At 48.8% G+C, this 18,366-nt stretch overlaps 1 protein-coding gene across 1 annotated transcript in view; it reads right to left on the bottom strand.

Annotated features, from left to right (window-relative positions):
• The window catches only part of FBN3 (fibrillin 3), a 223,189-nt gene that overhangs the window by 33,515 nt on the left and 171,308 nt on the right, over nucleotides 1-18,366 (bottom strand). Inside the window, 10 exon segments of the mRNA XM_048496904.1 lie at nucleotides 2,702-2,869; nucleotides 5,689-5,814; nucleotides 7,382-7,501; nucleotides 8,988-9,116; nucleotides 9,563-9,679; nucleotides 11,827-11,952; nucleotides 13,149-13,274; nucleotides 14,628-14,753; nucleotides 15,719-15,790; nucleotides 17,794-17,943. Coding sequence (XP_048352861.1) covers nucleotides 2,702-2,869; nucleotides 5,689-5,814; nucleotides 7,382-7,501; nucleotides 8,988-9,116; nucleotides 9,563-9,679; nucleotides 11,827-11,952; nucleotides 13,149-13,274; nucleotides 14,628-14,753; nucleotides 15,719-15,790; nucleotides 17,794-17,943 — 1,260 coding nt within the window.

Genomic DNA, 18,366 nt, shown 5'->3' with positions numbered 1-18,366 from the left:
AGGAAGTATCACTATCCAAGCGGGCTTTAGCCCTTTCGCACCTACCAGACTCTCTTGCCCAAGAGTTCTGCAACCTACAGAGCACAGTTTTGCGGTGAGGCAGGCAACGTGCCGGTGACAGGAAGATGGAAAACTGCCTCCAACAAGCCCCCATCCCTCCCTTGCAGCCCAGCCAGTCAACAAATTCTGGCACCAGCTAAAATCACTCGTGCATTTTAGAACGAGTCAGTGGCCAATTATGCATGGCGAGGTTCCCCCAACGAAGAGACACGGCTGGGGAGCGTTTCAGGGCACGTTCAGCATTATTACCCACCACCCTGTTTGCAGAGGGGCAGGCATTACCTATCAACCGGCTTTTTGCTTGTGTCCGGGGTTAGTGGTGGTGGTGGTGGGGGGGGATGTTTCACGGGTTCTCTATCGCACCTGCGTGCTTTCATTTTTAATAGAATCTTTAACGTTTACCTTCAATCTTATCAATAGACCGCTATGTCAATCCACCAATCTATCGATGGAGCTACCGCTGATTGATTAAGTGCAGGGGTAAATTGGGTGTTCAAACTGATCAACTAGTCTTATTATTTTATCCAGGGCAGTTGGATTCCATTGCGTACATCCTCCTCCACTGCCCACTTTACCAGAATCCAAGATCCAGCTTATTATTACAAATCATTGAATCCATGAAAACCCTGACAGAGCTTGATAAAGTAAATATGCTCTTAAACTGTAATGACCTTGTCTGTTGTCTCGCAGTGGCAAAGTTTCTGGCTGAGGTTGGCGAACTGAACTTATGATCCAGTGTGAAGTTTTATCTAGTAATTTTAATTGTATTTATATTGTATGTTCTGTATGCCAATAAAGGCTTATTGAAATTATTATTTTAACATTTTTTAGTATTAGATATAGTTATACATCTTTTTAAAAATCTAAAGATATGCAGGAGCGGGGAGGTCACGGGCAATAGAAATGATATGGCAGGACAAGAAGCGGAAGTAGTCATCAACAGGGAGGAGGGCGGGGCGGGAGCGTGGAAAGTCGCTCGAGGAAATTGGGGGGGGGTAAGACTGGCTGCGGGCGGAGGGAAGAGCTCTGAGGCAAAGCTGTGCCCACTGGCAAATCTGTCTCTTTCTGGCAGCAAAGCAAAATTAAAATCCTGCTATAAGTGGATTTTCTTGCCGGGGAGAGAGTGAAAAGTGAAAGCAGGGCTAGAGGAAATACGTCTGTACCAGAAATCTTGTTGCCGCAGACATTCACCTCCACCACGCAGCAAACACCTTGTGCAGAATTGGCCAAAGATCACTTGGGAATCTTCCCCCACTTTAGTAGATGTTCATGACCACCATTCACAAGTTGCCTGCTTTGAACATCACCAGACCCCTCCCCACTAACAAACTCCCTTGTTGGTCAACCTTAGGTGAAGTTAGGGATGGATCCAATTTCATTCATGTGCCTTTAGACTAGGTGTTCGGGAGCAACAGCCGCAGAAGGCCATAGCTTTCACATCCTGCACGTGAGCTCCCAAAGGCATCTGGTGGGCCACTGCGAGTAGCAGAGTGTTGGACTAGATGGACTCTGGTCTGATCCAGCTGGCTTGTTCTTATGTTCTTTAAGCTCACCCTCTGCTATTTCCTTCACCATCTCCCTCTTTGCTCCTCAATGAAAAGGTAAGGTGGGGAAAATATTGTTAGTTTCACTGGAGACGGCTCAATAAAACTGGCATCCTGTGAAGGTCAGAAGACTTTCTCTTTACCTGGTTAAGATTTTTTACCCGAAAGCCAAGGTCCAAGAAGAGGCATGAGTAGAAAAAAGGGTGCTTCCAACAAGAACTGTGAAGCTTGGTAAAGAAACTGCTTGGGATTTTCCTGCAGCATTTTGGTATAATGGTTAACATGCAAACAAACCCATAAACAACTCTGTGGGGTTAAAAATGCTAACTGGACGTGTAAAAATGCTCTTTGAGTACGCAAGCAAAGTTGAATGGTTGAAATGCATGTTTCCTGCATAGCCACCAGGAGAGGAGACATCTGAGAGGGGTTTGATTGAAGTCTATAAAATTATGCATACAAGGTAGAAAAGAGAAATGTTGGGCAAGAGAGGGAATTTTCTCTCTTTTTCTCCATAATCACCTAAGGAACCAAGGGGGGCATCCATTGAAAAGGCTGGGGGGAAGAATGAGGACTAATAAAAGGAAACACTTCTTCACACAATGTGTGATTGGTGTTTGGAATATGCTGCCACAGGAGCAGTGGTGATGGCCACTAACCTGGATAGCTTTAAAAGGGGCTTGGACAGATTTATGGAGGAGGAGAAGTCGATCTCTGGCTACCAATCTTGATCCTCCTTGATCTGAGATTGCAAATGCTACTCAACAGGCTCCAGATAACTCGAGGCACAGCACCTTTGCTGAAGGCCATTGCTTTTCACACCTCCTGCAAATGAAACTCCCAAAGGCACCTGGTCAGGCTTTCCCCTCACCGAAAATGCTTCAGAGATCTGCCCCTCGGACCTAAGATGGACTCCTGAAGTCTCAATCCAACCCCGGCTCTTTTCTTATGTTCTTATAAACCCGTATATATTTAAAACTGAATTTCTTCCTTCTACAAAGGCACGTCAACAAGGGCTATGAAGCACTGTAAGAGGGCTGTGTGTATGTGTGTGTGTGTGTGTGTGTGTGTGTGTGAAAGGTGCTTGACGAGACCCCTACCGTTTCCCTCCTGTGGAGCTGCTTCATGAGGTCACCCAAGCCAACTCCGGGCATTTTGCTGCCAGCAGCATAGGGCCAGAGTAGAATTAATTAAAAGGGCCTTCGGGACAGAGCACTTTTCCAACACTCCAAGCCCAGGGAATTAGAAACAGAAGCTTTGGCGTGTGTCTGCAGAGTAGGGAGGGACAAGAGAAATCAGGATATTAGCAGGCGAACCTGTAATCCATTCACTTGTGGTATAATTCCGGGTCAGGGGGTGTCAGCAGCATATTTTCCCCCATTTAATTCCCCTCAAATCTTTACATTGTCAGATTTAATATGCTCCCGACTGCTGTCCTCTTGGTGAGATTTGGAAATGTTCCCCATCAAGAAAGACTCTGTCTGGCCCATTCCGCACCCGCAAAATAATGCGTTTTCAAACCACTTTCACAACTGTTTGCAAGTGGATTTGGCTATTCCGCACAGCTTCAAAGAGCACTGAAAGCAGTTTGAAAGTGCATTATTCTGCATGTGCGGAATGAGCCTCTATGTAGCGATAGATGCATTGAATCCACAGCTCCTGTTCTCTTTGATGGTCAATTTTCTGCTAGTGTTTGATGGTTTTTCATCTGCCCTCTGTTATATACAAGCTTCGGTTTATTACTTTTTTGGGTAGGTTTTCATGTCAATAAAAGTACTGATTGACAGTAGCAGATGGAACTTTCAAGAACCTGACCCAAATGGGTTTTTGGAGGGGGTAGAAAGGTGGATTACAAACTCCTTCCCTTCTCCTCCCCACACCTGACACCTTGAGAAGTAGGTGGGGCTGAGAGAGTTCAGAGAGAACCATTACTAGCCCAGGGTCACCCAGCAGGCTTCATGTGGAGGAGCGAGAAAGGCAAACCTGGTTCTCCAGATTAGAGTCCACCACTGTTAACCTCTCCACCATGCTGTGTGTGCGGGGGAAAGATTTATATGATGATGTGAGTCTGCAGTCAAACAAATTCAAGTCCAGCAGCATCTCAGAAATCAGCAGGAGACCCACAGGTGTTTCAGGGAATCTTTTAAGAATCAATGCTCTGACGAAAGGAGCACTGACTGGTGGAAGCTTATACCTCCCCCCCTTCCCCCCCCCCCCGGAATCATGTTTATCTCCAAGGTTCTACTGGACTTAAATCTAGATGTTACATTATTATGGCATGGTAGAAAAAGCAGACACTTTTTCTCCCTTGCCCTTATCCTGAAACCGATAGGCTGTAGGTTCAGGGAAAACAAAAGGAAGTCCTTCCTATAACGCATACATAACTTTATTTAAATTTGTACCCTTCCATCCTCCAGGGCAGCCTGCACACAATCAATATACAGTATACATTAATCCATGCATAATATTCATAATCCAGCTATATAACCTAATCAGTATATAATACAACATTTGAAAACAATTCCCTCGATCTAATAGTTAAAACTTCCAATATACGCTGATAGGCACCGTGTCACACTCTTATATTTTCCTTCCAGCAGGGATAATAGATTTATTAACTCAAGCTATATCCACTTCAGCTCTTCCTGCTTCTACTCCCAGTCTGTTTAATGATGGGGAAGAAGGTAAAATAATTAACTGATGGAATTCACTGCCACAAGAAGTGATGAAGACAACTAGTTCGAGCAGTTTCAAAATGGGCATAAACAAAGTCGTGGTCTATCAATGGCTACTGGCAATGTCTGCTAAATGGAACCTCTCTGTGCCAGAGCAGTCTATCTTTGAATACCGGTGGCTGACGATGGACAAAAGGCAAGGGCTCTTGCTTTTCTTCCCTGCTTCTGGGCTTCCCACAGGCATCGAGCTATCCTTTGCTGGAACCAGAATGCTGGAGCAGATGGAAAGGCCGAGCAAAAAAGGACGAGGCGTAGAAGGGAAACAGCCTGCCCACAGTAGAATAAGCGCAGGCGGCTACTGTTGGTCTACAAGCCCCATTGCAAAGTTTTATTCATTCATTCATTCATTCATTCATTCATTCATTCATTCATTCATTCATTCATTCATTCAATTTATATACCGCCTGATCCCCGAAGGGCTCCGGGCGGTAAACAACATTATCTAAATATCAGACAGGAGCGGTCATACAAAATATAAATACATAGGCTCCATCCCATAAAATAACTTAAAACTCATAAAACAGCGAATGACAGTAATACATAAATGAGCAAGAGGCGTCCAACCCCAATTTAAAACCTACCCCCATGAGGGGAGAGACGGTGGGGCCCCTCAATATGAGGGGACCCTGATATAACTGGCCCAAGGCACAGAGCAGTAAGGGGGCACCGTATCAGTGGCTGGACACTCCAAAGGCCCGGTGGAACAGCACGGTCTTACAGGCCCTGCGGAACTCACCTAGGTCCCACAGGGCCCGGACAGCTGGAGGAAGGGTGTGCCACCAGGCCGGGGCCAGTGCCGTAAAAGTCCTGGCCCGCGTGGAGGCCAGCCGTATCATTGAGGGGCCGGGGACCACCAGCAAATTGGCCTCTGCAGAACGCAGGGGCTGTGTAAGGAATTCCATAGAAGCAGAAATAAAAGGCTCTTTGGTGTAAAAGACCATTTATTCAGACATCTTAGAAAGCTCAAGTACACGCAGTGGCAGGAATGGCATTTCCCGCCAGAAGCACAGGTTATAACTCTATCCATCCCATCCCCCTCCCGGCTTCCCATGGGAACGGAGGTCTCATCTCCCTCGCAGAGATAAGGTCTCCGCCGCAGGAGCTGGCCCATCGCCCGGGTTGTGGAATGTAGTCAAGGCCAGGCAGCCGACCCGCTCATCAACACCACTGAATTCATTACAGGCTGAGATGGGACATATGGGGTGACGCGGTCCCGAAGGTACGAGGGCCCCAGGCCGCGCAAGGCCTTAAAGGTCAAAACCCACACCTTGAAGATGATTCGGAATTCGACCGGTTGCCATCTTCCCTGTCCCCCAAGATGGACATTCCCCTTCTTACAGGGTGGCACTTACCAAAACAGCGCCGGCCGTTGTCCGACAGCACAAAACCCGGAGGACAGATACACTGGAACGTTCCGGGTGTGTTGGTGCAGGTTCCGAAGAGACAGATGTTGGGCTCCTCCGCGCACTCATTGATATCTGCAACAGATCCAGGAAAGGTCAGCTGCACCCCCTTCCCCCCATCCCAATTCAGGTTGGGGAATGTTTTGTAGGCAAGAGGGCGGGGCACAGTGCAAGACGGGCGGTGTTTTCTACCACACTATGGGGCAAGAGCACTGGCAGACGTGGGTTTCAAAGGGATCTGACAACCTGCTTATCTGAGGGACCGTCTCTCCCTATATCGCCCTTCCAGGCCCCTCCGCTCATTGAAGGCGGACCTACTGGTGATCCTTGGCCCCAAGGCGATCCGGCTTTACAGAGCCTTTACAGCTCTGGCCCCTACCTGGTGGAACAGGCTCCCAGGTGAGATCAGGGCCCTGCGGGACTTACAAAGTTTCTGCAGGGCCTGTAAAACAGACCTGTTCTGCCAGGCGTTTGGCCAGCCGGGGTGATGTCAACTCCGCCATAAGAACATCTGGCCTCCCGTGGGTATATAAAGGGGGGAGGGAGGGGTTGAAGCCATCTGTAGTCTTAGTTTTATGTATTATTTTATGTAAATTATATATTATCATGTTTTAAATTGTCTTATTATTGATGGACACCACCCTGAGCCTTTGGGGAGGGCGGTATATAAATATAATAAATAAATAAAATAAATAAACATTCATAGGAGGCATGGCCTGTCCATGGTTACTAGGCACGATAATTAAATACAGCCTCCATCTTCAGAGGCTGTGAGAAAGGACTGCACCTCCAGGGAGAAGCAACGGCCTCTGTATTCTGCTTGTGCAATTTTCTGTGCTTCTGTGTTGTTTGGGCTAGAAGGATTTGGGCTAGAACAGGGGTAGGGAACCTGCGGCTCTCCAGATGTTCAGGAACTACAATTCCCATCAGCCCCTACCAGCATGGCCAATTGGCCATGCTGACAGAGGCTGATGGGAATTGTAGTTCCTGAACATCTGGAGAGCCGCAGGTTCCCTACCCCTGGGCTAGAAGGACCATTTGGTTGGATCCTGCTGGACTCTCCTTGTGAAAAACGGCTTCATCAAATGCAGGGAGGATGTCTATCAATGGCTATTTATTTATTTATTCATTCATTCATTCATTCATTCATTCATTCATTCATTCATTCATTCATTCATTCATTCATTCATTTATTTATTTATTGGGTTTATAGACCTCCCTCCCCCGGAGGGCTCAGGGCGGTGAACACATATAGATAGAGCACAATAACAATTTAAAACCACAATTTCAATAAATACAGGCTCTAATAATTAAAATATAAACCCTATCTCGTCTTGAAGCAGCATTAAAATTAGCATTAAAACAAGAATGGCATCTGCTATCAGTTCCCTCTAACCCCAAAAGGGGAAGAGACGGTAGGATCCACTTGATGTTGTATATGGAGGGGGCCCCTATTTAACTGTTCTTGTTCAACAGATGTCCGTTGAACAGTCTACCTGTAAGCAATAGCTGCTGGGGAGCATGCAACGGGAGAGGGCCGAAGACTCCGTGTCAGGGTCTGAAAGCCTCCTGGGAGAATCCAGTTCTCTATGGTGGGGAACAGGATTCGTGATCAGACGAACGGTTGAGACGCCGGTCTTACCAATGCAGTTGTCGTTCTGCACCTCGTAGCCCGGGGGGCAGATGCAACGGAAGGAGCCTTCCAGATTCTGGCAGGTCCCTGGAGAACATGTCCCCGGGAGGCTAACACATTCATTGATGTCTGTAAGGAGAAAGCAGCAAGAGAGAGCCAAGTCAAATCTAAATAAAGTGGAACCTCGGTTTTCATTGCCTTCGGTTTTCATCGATTTTTTCAGTGAAAAATTTGTCTCGGTTTTCATCGATTTGCAGTCAGGTGCAGGGGTTTGTGGAGAAAAATCACCCGGACAAAGCTGTTGCAGGCCGTGTCTGCAACTTGTTTAATGACCATGTCTTGCCCCATTTCAGACAAATCTTAAAGAGGCGTCAGAAACAAAACCCTTTTTGTCAGCTTTCTGGTGCGACATCGGTCCACTGGCTCTGAAGCTGGTCCTAGTGTTATTGTTTGTTTCTGTTTTCAGCATTAAACACTATGTTTATTCACCCAAAAATGTGTTTTTGGTATGTATTTTGGAGTGCCTAGAACGGATTAATTGGATTTACATTGATTCCTATGGAAAAGTTTGCCTCGGTTTTCATCGGTTTCTGTTTTCATCGATTCTTTTCGGACGCATTACCAATGAAAACCGAGGTTCCACTGTACCCTACTGAAGGCAAAAAGTTGGGGTGGGGAAATGCTGCCCCCAGCGGCCACAACGGGGCATGCCAAGCAACTTCTTTCCCCCTCCCCAAATTTGTGATCTCTGCTTGGTCCCATTCAAGCTGAAATGAGGTGGTGACCAGGCGCGTTGCAGCAATGGGGGCATCTGGGGTGGCTTGTCTCGGGCGCCGCCATTGCAGTCATGTGGGGAGGCAGGGCTGGGGGCGTTTTGGGGGCAGGGAGGGCACGTGCGGGCAGTTCATGCCCCAGGCTCAGTTCCCCCTCCCTTCGTCACTGGGTGCGACCCACAGAAAGGGAGGCAAGGCATCTTCTCTTGGCGCATCCCCCGACTTATAGCTTCATTTTAAGGATTTAAAATATTTATTAGCCCCCTTTCTTCCTGATGGAGTTCAGTGCATCTTACAATATTGATCAAATGCATAAAATACATAACCCCCTAAGGAGCAGCAGTGGCGTAGCGGTTAAGAGCAGGTGCATTCTAATCTGGAGGAACTGGATTTGATTCCCTGCTCTGCCGCTTGAGCTGTGGAGGCTTATCTGGGGAATTCAGATTAGCCTATGCACTCCCACACACGCCAGCTGGGTGACCTTGGGCTAGTCACAGCTCTTCTGAGCTCTCTCAGCCAAACCTACCTCGCAGGGTGTTTGTTGTGAGGGGGGAAGGGCAAGGAGATTGTAAGCCCCTTTTAGTCTCCTACTGTGAATACATTAAGCAAGTGTGATCCTAAATAAGACATTCCTCAGCTGCCTCCTAAGAATCAAAAGTGGAGGGAGTGGGGGGTGGGTGGGCATTTCAATTATAGAACTGAGGTAACTTGAGAATCCAGGGGAAATTGGGACAATTTCAGAAGCCTCCCCCCCCCCCATGGCACCCCTTCATCTGTAAGCGACATGCTCTGACCACAGGCCACTCGCACCTCCACGGAGTCAAGATCTGGAGGGAACTCACCAACACAATTCTTGCCATCTGCCGTGTGGTCGTAGCCCTCCTGGCAGAGGCACCGGAACGAGCCGATATTGTTGATACACTGCCCGTTGCGGCACACTTGCCCAGCAAGAGAAGAGCATTCGTCGATATCTGTGGGGAAAGTGAGAGGAGAGGTGAGCATGAATATTTTCCAAAGTGAAGAATGCATGAATTGCCCCCGAACTGTGCTGCCTCACTTGTTTTTGTTTGTTGGATGTAGTGATGGCCAGACGCTCGACCTGCTTTTAAAAGAGCATTTAGACAACAAACAAAATTTGGCTACCAGTACATGTGTGCTGCTGCTTTGATTTTATCGTGTGCTTGTGTGGCCCCATTATCCCTCCATAAAAATTGTTAAACTTTATTCGCTCTCCTGTGAGCTTCTTGCAAAAGCCGACTTTGGTATCAATAGGCAGTCAAAGTCTCGAGCTCGCCTGACTTTTTGCTAGACCAAGAGCTGGCTCTCACTAATTCCCCACCCGAAAGGGAGAGACTCCCATCCCTTCAGGTAACAGAGGCCTATTGCACCTGCCCCATGCCAGCCCAGACTCTCTTACCCATGCAATCATTGTTGTGAGTCAGCTCAAAGCCAGGGAAGCAGAGGCAGTTGTAGGACCCCACCGTATTCTTGCACGTGCCATTCCCACAGGGCTGACGGTCACACTCATCAATGTCTGTGGGAACAAAAACAGGGGTTGGGAGCGGATAGGACTTCTTAGCACAGTGATGGCAAACCTTTTCGAGACCGAGTGTCCAAATTGCAACCCCAAACCCACTTATTTATCACAAAGTGCCAACATGGCAATTTAACCTGAATACTGAGGCTTTAGTTTAGAAAAAACAGTTGGCTCCAAGGCATGTGTTACTCGGGAGTAAGCTTGGTGGTAGTTGGTGGTTTTCCTTTGAAGCAACCGTGCAACTCTTCCAACGGGTGAGTCACGACCCTAGGAGGGTTTACTCAGAAGCAAGCCCCATTGCCAGCATCCTCTCTTGGCTGATCTAGGCGACACTACAGATGCTGTCAAAACTTTGTTCTTGTTAGACAGCAACTCAACTGTTACCATCGAACAAACTGCCAGATTCTTGTGTGTTGTCATCACTGAACGTTCCCAAATGCTTAGCATACTCAATCCCAATTCAGTGGCTTAATATTCCAGCTCTCCTGATGCTTGTTTTTTTTTAACCTGCCAATTTTAATTTCCATTGTATAATTTATATATATGCTATTAAAGGTTTCTAAATCACCCATTGCCAGCAACCGAGCTTACTCCCAGGTAAAGGATCACGCTTTAGTTCTTCCCATGAAAATCAGTGGGGTTTAATAGCGCTTAACAGGGTTACCTACACTGCTTCCCCAAAACTAGGTCTGAGGTTTAATGCTAATAATCGAGCCCAGCGGCCCAGGTCTGCCTAGATGTATGGGGGGGGGGGTTTACTCTGCAAGTGGCCACAGAGAGGGCTCTGAGTGCCACCTCTGGCATCCGTGCCATAGGTTCGCCACCACTGTCTTAGCACAACACTGTCAAGTGTTCAAGGTACAACAAGCCTTTAGGGCCGATCAGAATTACAATAATCTCCCGCATTGTGGAAACAGTAGGGGCCGAGGAAGCAAGGGACTGGTCTGCAGTGAGATTTGAGCCAGTAGCTTTGTGACTTGTGTTGAAAAGGAATCCCAAAAACTGTTATGACCTGGAGGCATAGTGGCTAGAGCACCTCTTTTGCATGTAGACGGTCCCCAGTTCAGTCTCTAGGTAAAGGAATACAGGTGTTTAGAAAGACCTTTTTCTGCTTGAAATTCTGGAGAGCCACAGCCGGTCAGATGAGACAATCTTAAGCTAAAGGAAATCAGGGCCTGACTCTGTAGAAGGGAATTTCCTAAGTTCCTGGAGCTCAAATCTATAGCTGGGACCTTCTGCTCTCTGCTGGAAGAGCCTGGTTGAGTAGCAGAATGCCAGCTCTGAATGCAGAAAGCCCCAGGTTCAAGGCTGGCCTCTCCAGTCAAAGAAGATGTTTTTTGGTCCATCTGTTTGCACATCCTTGCTCTACAAAAAGGTAAAGTTTCCCCTTCAGTTGTGTCCGACCCTGGGGTACCACTGCCAGCAGTGATTTTATAGGCAAGCCGTTTTTGTGGGGTAGTTTGCCATTGCTTTCCCCGGCTATTCTTTACCCCCTAGCTGTGAGCTAGGTACTCATTTACCAACCAAGGAATGGATGGATGGCTGAGTTGACCGTGAGCCAGGTGCCAGGATATCTGACCCACAGGGGGCTTGAACTCCTGACCGTGTGAGTGGCAGTGCAAGCACTTAACCACTACACCACGTGGCTCCTTCTTTTTCTATCCTCACCCACAAATCCTCTTCTGGTCCACCTCAGATGAGAAGAAGAAGAGTTTGGATTTATATCCCCCTTTCTCTCCTGCAGGAGACTCAAAGGGGCTGACAATCTCCTTGCCCTTCCCCCCTCACAACAAACACCCTGTGAGGTAGGTGCGGCTGAGAGAGCTCCGAGAAGCTGTGACTAGCCCTGTTAGTCACCCAGGCCTGGGATGCTGTGTGGGAGTGCACAGGCTTCAATCTGAGATTCCCCCAGGTCAGCCTCTCCCACAGCTCAGGCGGCAGAGCGGGGAATCAAACCCAGTTCCTCCAGATTAGATACACGAGCTCTTAACCTCCTATGCCACTGCTGCTCCTGAGGTGACTTCTGGCTCAATACATCTCTACCACAACCAGTCTTGAAACTGTCAGAAGTAGGAAGGCACTATATGCATCCTTAAATTAAATTATCACTGTTCCCCCCTCCCCCTCCCCTGACACCTACACACCCATGCACATGGTCAGGTCTCCAGTGGCCTTGAAGCCATTGTAGCAGATGCAAAGGTAGCTTCCTTCGGTGTCCACACAGTCCCCGTGACTGCAGACGTTGGGGATCTCTTGGCATTCATTACGGCCTGGGGGGGAAGACAAAAAAACAAACCAGAACCCAGACAAATGAAAGTAGGAAGTGCTGTGCACTGTCTCTGCAAAGCAGGTAGAATCTCTGGAAAACCACTGCCCGTTACCATATTTGGGTCAATGCCGTGTTCATAGCAGTGGAGGGGCTACCAGGGGACCGGGGGTGGGGGTGCGCCACACACCGGGCACACGGCTTTGGGTCACGTGGGGGGGCAGCAGGGCCTCCTCCCTCCTCATTGTTGTTCGTTTCCAGTCACCGCCCGCCTGATGACGCCTCACACCTTCATTTCTTTGGTCAGAATTTGCAGGAGGTGCTGCCTGGTGGGGACTGGCATTTCAGGTGAGACCCTGGGAAATGTAGTTCCCACCAGGCCGTTTGCAGCCTGGAAGGGAACACAGGCAGGCCTCTTCTCCACCCTGCCTCTTCTCCACCCTGCTTCAGGAGACCCTGGGAAATGTAGTTCCCACCAAGTCATTTGCAGCCTGGAAGGGAACAGGGAGGTCTCTTTCCCAAGCCTCAGTTTCGTTTACAAAGCAAGTGCGTGTGTGTGGGTGCTGCAGCTGGGCCAGCGGGGGGGCGCCGTGGGGGCTGGGGTGCCGGGGGCTGCGGGGGGGGGGGGCGGCGGCGAAAAAGCCAGAGTGTGCACCAGGCGCACTCTGGCCCAGTTATGCCTCTGGTTCATAGTTCTTATATGTCTAAAAGTTATACCCATTCTACAGACGTGGTGACTGAGATTGGGACGATACAATAGTTCGAAGCCGGTGATCCAAGGAGGGCAGGAAGACGAAAATCAAGTAGAGGCTACATAGACCCTCAATGACTGAAAAAGTTTGCCCGAGCAGAGAAACAACAGCCACCCTCCAATACCCAACCACCCTCCAATCCCCAACCACTAACCCTATAGTTATAGGAAAAAGCCCATAGATATGTGTAAAGCACTGACTGAAGGCAAAACCCCAAAGCACAGGTGTCAAAACTCGCAACCCTCCAGATGTTCATGAACTACAATACCCATTAGCCCTTGCCAGCATAGCCAATGCTCATGTTGGGAAGGACCGATGGGAATTGTAGTTCATGAACATCTGGAGGGCCGCGAGTTTAACACCCAAGCCCCGAAGCCTCCAGCACCCCTTGGGGTTACTGACTGCCTAACAAAATCTCTGGGGCACAAAAGAATATCCCCAGTCTTACCTACACATGCTCCACTCGGTGACAGCTTGTATCCAGTGGAACATTCGCACCTGTAACTGCCCGGGATGTTCAGGCAATCGGCATTGTGTTGACACAGGTTTTCTCCGTTGCTGCACTCATCAATGTCTGGAGTCAGAGAACGGAGGGAAGAAAGAGGGCTACACGTGAACTTACTTTGCTGGCCTCACGTTCTCAAGACCTTAAGAGTCGGTATTCGTCTGACAAACCAACGCTGCTTGCAGTTAGGGCCTGTTCATGGTAGAAGTTTAATCCACACTGTTTTAACAACCCCGGGCTCCCAAGCAGAGACTTCTGGGATTTGTACAGGTGATCAGGGCTTTCAAGCATAGTTCCCAAGAATCTCCAAAGGGAAGCCGAGACCGTTCCAAAAGGCTTAAATTAAATTTAAAGGTGGGTTAAAGTCATGTGTGCCTTGTAAAAAAAATTATTAAGCAGCTTGATCTCCCACCACTTCAATTAATGTGTCCCGCCAGCTAGTTCAGAAGCATCCATTTATCAACCTGTACGCTCCAGATGCTGACCAATATCACCCTGCTACAAGACCATGATGCAATCTTGCTGGGGTTCCACTAGCTTAAGTCATTTCCTTTTCCTCCTGCGCTCTCCAGGGAACCGGACAAGGTTGAAGAGGGAGCGTAGGGACAGACAGACAGACAGACAGACAGACACACACACACACACACACAAACACACCAAAATTAAGTTTCAGCAAGGAACTCCTAGCACACATCTGGTTTGGCAGGACCCATGGGCAGACCTGGGAATGATTATTTATTTCTTTGTCTATCTGTCATGGGGCTTGCGCTTCTTATGCACAGATTTTTTTTTGAAAACATTTATACAATATATCTGAAAACCAATCCCTAAAAGTCACAACACAATATTACACAGACAGTCAACAAATTAAAAACATTACATAAGCAACAATACCAAGCCATGATCTATTCCCGGGGTGGAGAACCTTTGGCACTCCAGATGTTATGGACTACAATTCCCATCAGCCCCTGCCAGCATGGCCAATGTAGTCCATAACATCTGGAGTGCCAAAGGTTCGCCACCACTGATCTATTTTATACAATAGGACAGAGAAGGACCTGGAAATGGTGTAACTGGTCTCTTCCTTTCCAGGAAACCCTCCCCTGGTCCTACCTTTGCTAACCTCAGCACAGTGGCGTAGCTTCCACAGGGTAGCGTGGGGACAAATGTCCTGGGTAGGCCCCCGTTCGGTCATGAGGGGGGCGGAAAATCACCCCCACACCCCTCCTCCTTTTCCCCTCGGTCGGCCCCAGCCCTGCTAGGCTGCTCCTTCAGCAGGCGGAGGCTGAAGGGGGGCACAGGGGGCACCATTTTGCCCCGTGCGCCATTTCTCCCCACTATGCCTCTGCCTCAGCACTATGCCTATTTCGCACTCATCTCTTCCCCGACCCGACCCCACCCTCCCAGGAACCGGAGAGCTACCTTCGCAGATCAGCAGAATGTTGTTGTAGCTGAATCCGATGGGGCACTCGCAACGGAAGCTCCCGATTTGGTTAATGCAAACCCCGTTGGTGCAGATGGCCGGGATCTCGCTGCATTCATCAATATCTGCAGAGAGAGGGCAAATTAGAGATGGGGGGGGGGGGAATTGCCAGAAACCCATCACAGTAGTACAGAGGGTGAGAAAAGAATGCCTGCACAAAGCAAAAGGGAAAAAGACAGGAGTTCTCGTGTTGCCAGCTGCTCCCGACCCCCCCCCCCAAGCCTCATGACAAGAGCCAGACAAGAGACGGAGTGCTAACAGGTCATCACGGGGTCTCGACAATTATTCATATGAAAGGACCTGACAACAGCCAATATATAAAGGTAATGCAAACACCCAAAAAACCTAAATCCAGGAGAATTCAAGGGAGCAACATTTAATTCACCAATATAAAAGCTGTTTCCTGTTTGCTTGCAGCTAAACTGTACACAAATTCACTTTCTATTAACCTTTTTAAAGAAGAAGAGTTTGGATTTCTATCCCCCCTTTCTATCCTGTAAGGAGACTCAAAGGGGGTTACAATCTCCTTCCCCTTCCCCCCCCCCCCACAACAAACACCCTGTAGGGTGGGTGAGGCTGAGAGAGCTCTAAAGAACTGTGACTACTAGCCCAAGGTCACCCAGTTGGCATGTGCTGGAGTGCATAAGCTAATCTGGTTCACCAGATAAGCCTCCACAGCTCAAGTGGCAGAGCAGGGAATCAAACCCGGTTCCTCCAGATTAGAATGCACCTGCTCTTAACCACTACACCCATGCTGGCTCTCAAAACAGAGGAATATAGTACCCAGAACTGTACACAATTATTCCAGACAACCGTAACTGAGATTTCTCCAAGTATGATACTGGCTGTTTTGCTTTCAATGTTTTCTAATCATGTCAAGCATAATTATTGTCCTTTTCTATTACCAAATTGATGATCTCTTTCCTGGACTCTCAGCCTGTCCGTATTTTGGAATTCTTAGCTGCTTTTAGAAAACTTTCTTACCAGAAGAGCGGAAGGAAAGGCAGCTGGCGTTTTGTGGTCCACTTACCAATTGGTTTTCCAGTGTGGATGTCAATGATGAACCCGGGCGCTTGGTTGCCACAGAGAATCTGGTACTCAGCTGCAAGAGTAAGAGACAGCTTTCTTTTTCCCAGCACCTGTCAAGCTTGGCAGGAGATATTCTCCTTGCAAGAATCCTGAAGCGTCAACCGCCTTGCGACCTTGGTTTAGCCCAGAACAGTGGTGGCGAACCTATGGCACGGGTGCCAGAGGTGGCACTCAGAGCTCTCTCTGTGGGCACCTGCAAACAGAGTCGTTCCCCCCTCACATCTATGCTGGCCTGGGCTGCTGGGCTTGATTATTAGCATTAAACCTAAGACGTAGTTTTGGGGAAGCAGTGTAGGTAACCCTGTTAAGCGCGGTTAAACCCCACTGATTTTCATGCGAAGAACTAAAGCGCGATCCTTTACCTGGGAGTAAGCTCGGTTGCTGGCAATGGGGCTTGCTTCTGAGTAAACCCTCCTAAGGTCGTGATTCACCCGTTGGAAGAGTTGCACGGTTGCTTCAAAGCAAAGCCACCGGCTACCACCAAGCTTACCCCCGAGTAACGCACGCCTCGGAGCCAACCGTTTTTTCTAAACCAAAAACTCAGTATTCAGGTTAAATTGCCACGTTGGCACTTTGCAATAAATAAGTGGGTTTTGGGTTGCAATTTGAGCACTCGGTCTCGAAAAGGTTCGCCACCACTGGCCCAGAACGTCTTAACTTGGCAAAGAAGCTCCAATTTTATTTATTTCATTTATCCGCAGTATTCTCAATGTGAAAAAAAAAATCAAGAGGAGGTTTACTGTGGAAGAGGCGGCCTATATAAATCTAAAATATAAATAAATAAATAAATAAATAAAGAAGAAGAGTTTGGACTTATATCCCCCCTTTCTCTCCTGCAGGAGACTCAAAGGGGCTTACAATCTCCTTGCCCTTCCCCCCTCACAACAAACACCCTGTGAGGTGGGTGGGGCTGAGAGAGCTCCAAGAAGCTGTGACTCGCCCAAGGTCACCCAGCTGGCGTGTGTGGGAGTGCACAGGCTAATCTGAATTCCCCAGATAAGCCTCCACAGCTCAAGCGGCAGAGTGGGGAATCAAACCTGATTCTTCCAGATTAGAATGCACCTGCTCTTAACCACTACACCACTGCTGCTCCTTGAGGTCTTGTACAGTGGTCTTAGAGTAAGCAAGCTCAGCCCTCGCTAAGTGTCTCAGGAGAATTCAAAGAATGTGGGCCCCCACCTCTCCACTCACAGGATCTGACACCTGTCGGTATATTACAAGCATATGTCACTCCAGTCCTGAAGGAATCAAATGTTGTTTGTATGCAAACAACTTGCTGATGTCATATTGTGATGAGTTGAGCTACTGACGAGCTATTGGTTAGTTCAATCTCCATTGTTTACATGCAATGGTTAAAAACTAGGTTTATGTTCCCTTTTTCTGGTTCTGTTCCTACTAAGAAAAACAGAGGCCTCTTCCGCACACGCAAAATAATGCACTTTCAAACCACTTTCACAACGGTTTGCAAGTGGATTTTGCCATTCCGCACAGCTTCAAAGAGCAGTGAAAGCAGTTTCAAAGTGCATTATTCTGCTGTTGCGGAAGGAGCCAGAGAGAAAGATGTCGTGTTCAGGGTGCAGCTCGAGACCAACATGTGTAACGGGGCAGGTTAGCATTTTCTCACATTTTTCTTCTCTGTCGATATGTACACTTGCTCAGTTGGGCAGTAAACTTAATATAGCTTTGCAGCTCCTGCATCTCGGCTCATTATCCTCCTAACTCTGGGCCTTTCCCCACTCTCTTCCATCCCCCCCTCTCAGCGCGCGGCATCCCAGGCATGCGCCTGGGCGTCCCCTTAAGAAGAGCACCTGGGATGCCGTGCGCTGAGGGGGCGTGAGAGAGGCAGCGTTGGGGCAGCTGCGTTCTCGCCGCCCTTGAAGTGGGGAGTGCAGCTGGACCCTGCGCTACTTTAGGAGAGTAGCGCGGGGCTTAAGGTAAGTGGGGAAAGGGGCTCTGCTAACTAAGTATATCTCTCTTGGCAAAGAAAAAGCCCCAACGACGCAGAGGTTGGCTTACGGCTGGCGGGGGTGGGGCAGGGCTCGCAAGGCTTGTTCCAAGCTTTCCCGATATTGTAGGAGCAGCAGCACATCTTCTTGGTCATGTTGAACGAGAGTTCGTTCTCGCAGGTGTCGTTGAAGTTGCGGTAGCAGAGGCTCTTTCTCATGTCTGCAAAGGCAAGCACACGCTGAAGTCTCTCCCCAGAGGCATGCGAAGGGGATGGGAAAAGAGCCAGTGGTGGGATCCAAAAATTTTAGTAACAGGTTCCCATGGGGGTGGGATTCAAACTGTGGCGTAGCGCCAATGGGGCTGGGCGGGGCACGACGGGGGCATGGCCGGGCATTCCGGGGGCGGGGCATTCCTGGGCGGGGCTGGGGCAAGGACGCAGCCGCTGCGCCGGTCCTTGGGCAGGAAACGAATGCATGCAGGTGCAGGCTGCCACTCACGCCGGTGCACCTCCTGCTAGACTGCTTCAAGTTCTGCGCGCTGCTGCTGAGAGGAGGGGCGTAACTAAGGCAAAAATCACGTGGCAAAATCACCAATTAGTACCCCCTCTCGGCACACAGAAATAATTAGTAACCTACTCTCGGG

Source organism: Sphaerodactylus townsendi, linkage group LG05 (assembly GCF_021028975.2).
Source record: "Sphaerodactylus townsendi isolate TG3544 linkage group LG05, MPM_Stown_v2.3, whole genome shotgun sequence".
Lineage (NCBI taxonomy): Eukaryota > Metazoa > Chordata > Lepidosauria > Squamata > Sphaerodactylidae > Sphaerodactylus > Sphaerodactylus townsendi.
Note: the sequence above shows the minus strand (reverse complement) of the source record. Positions and strands in the feature narration are given on the sequence as shown.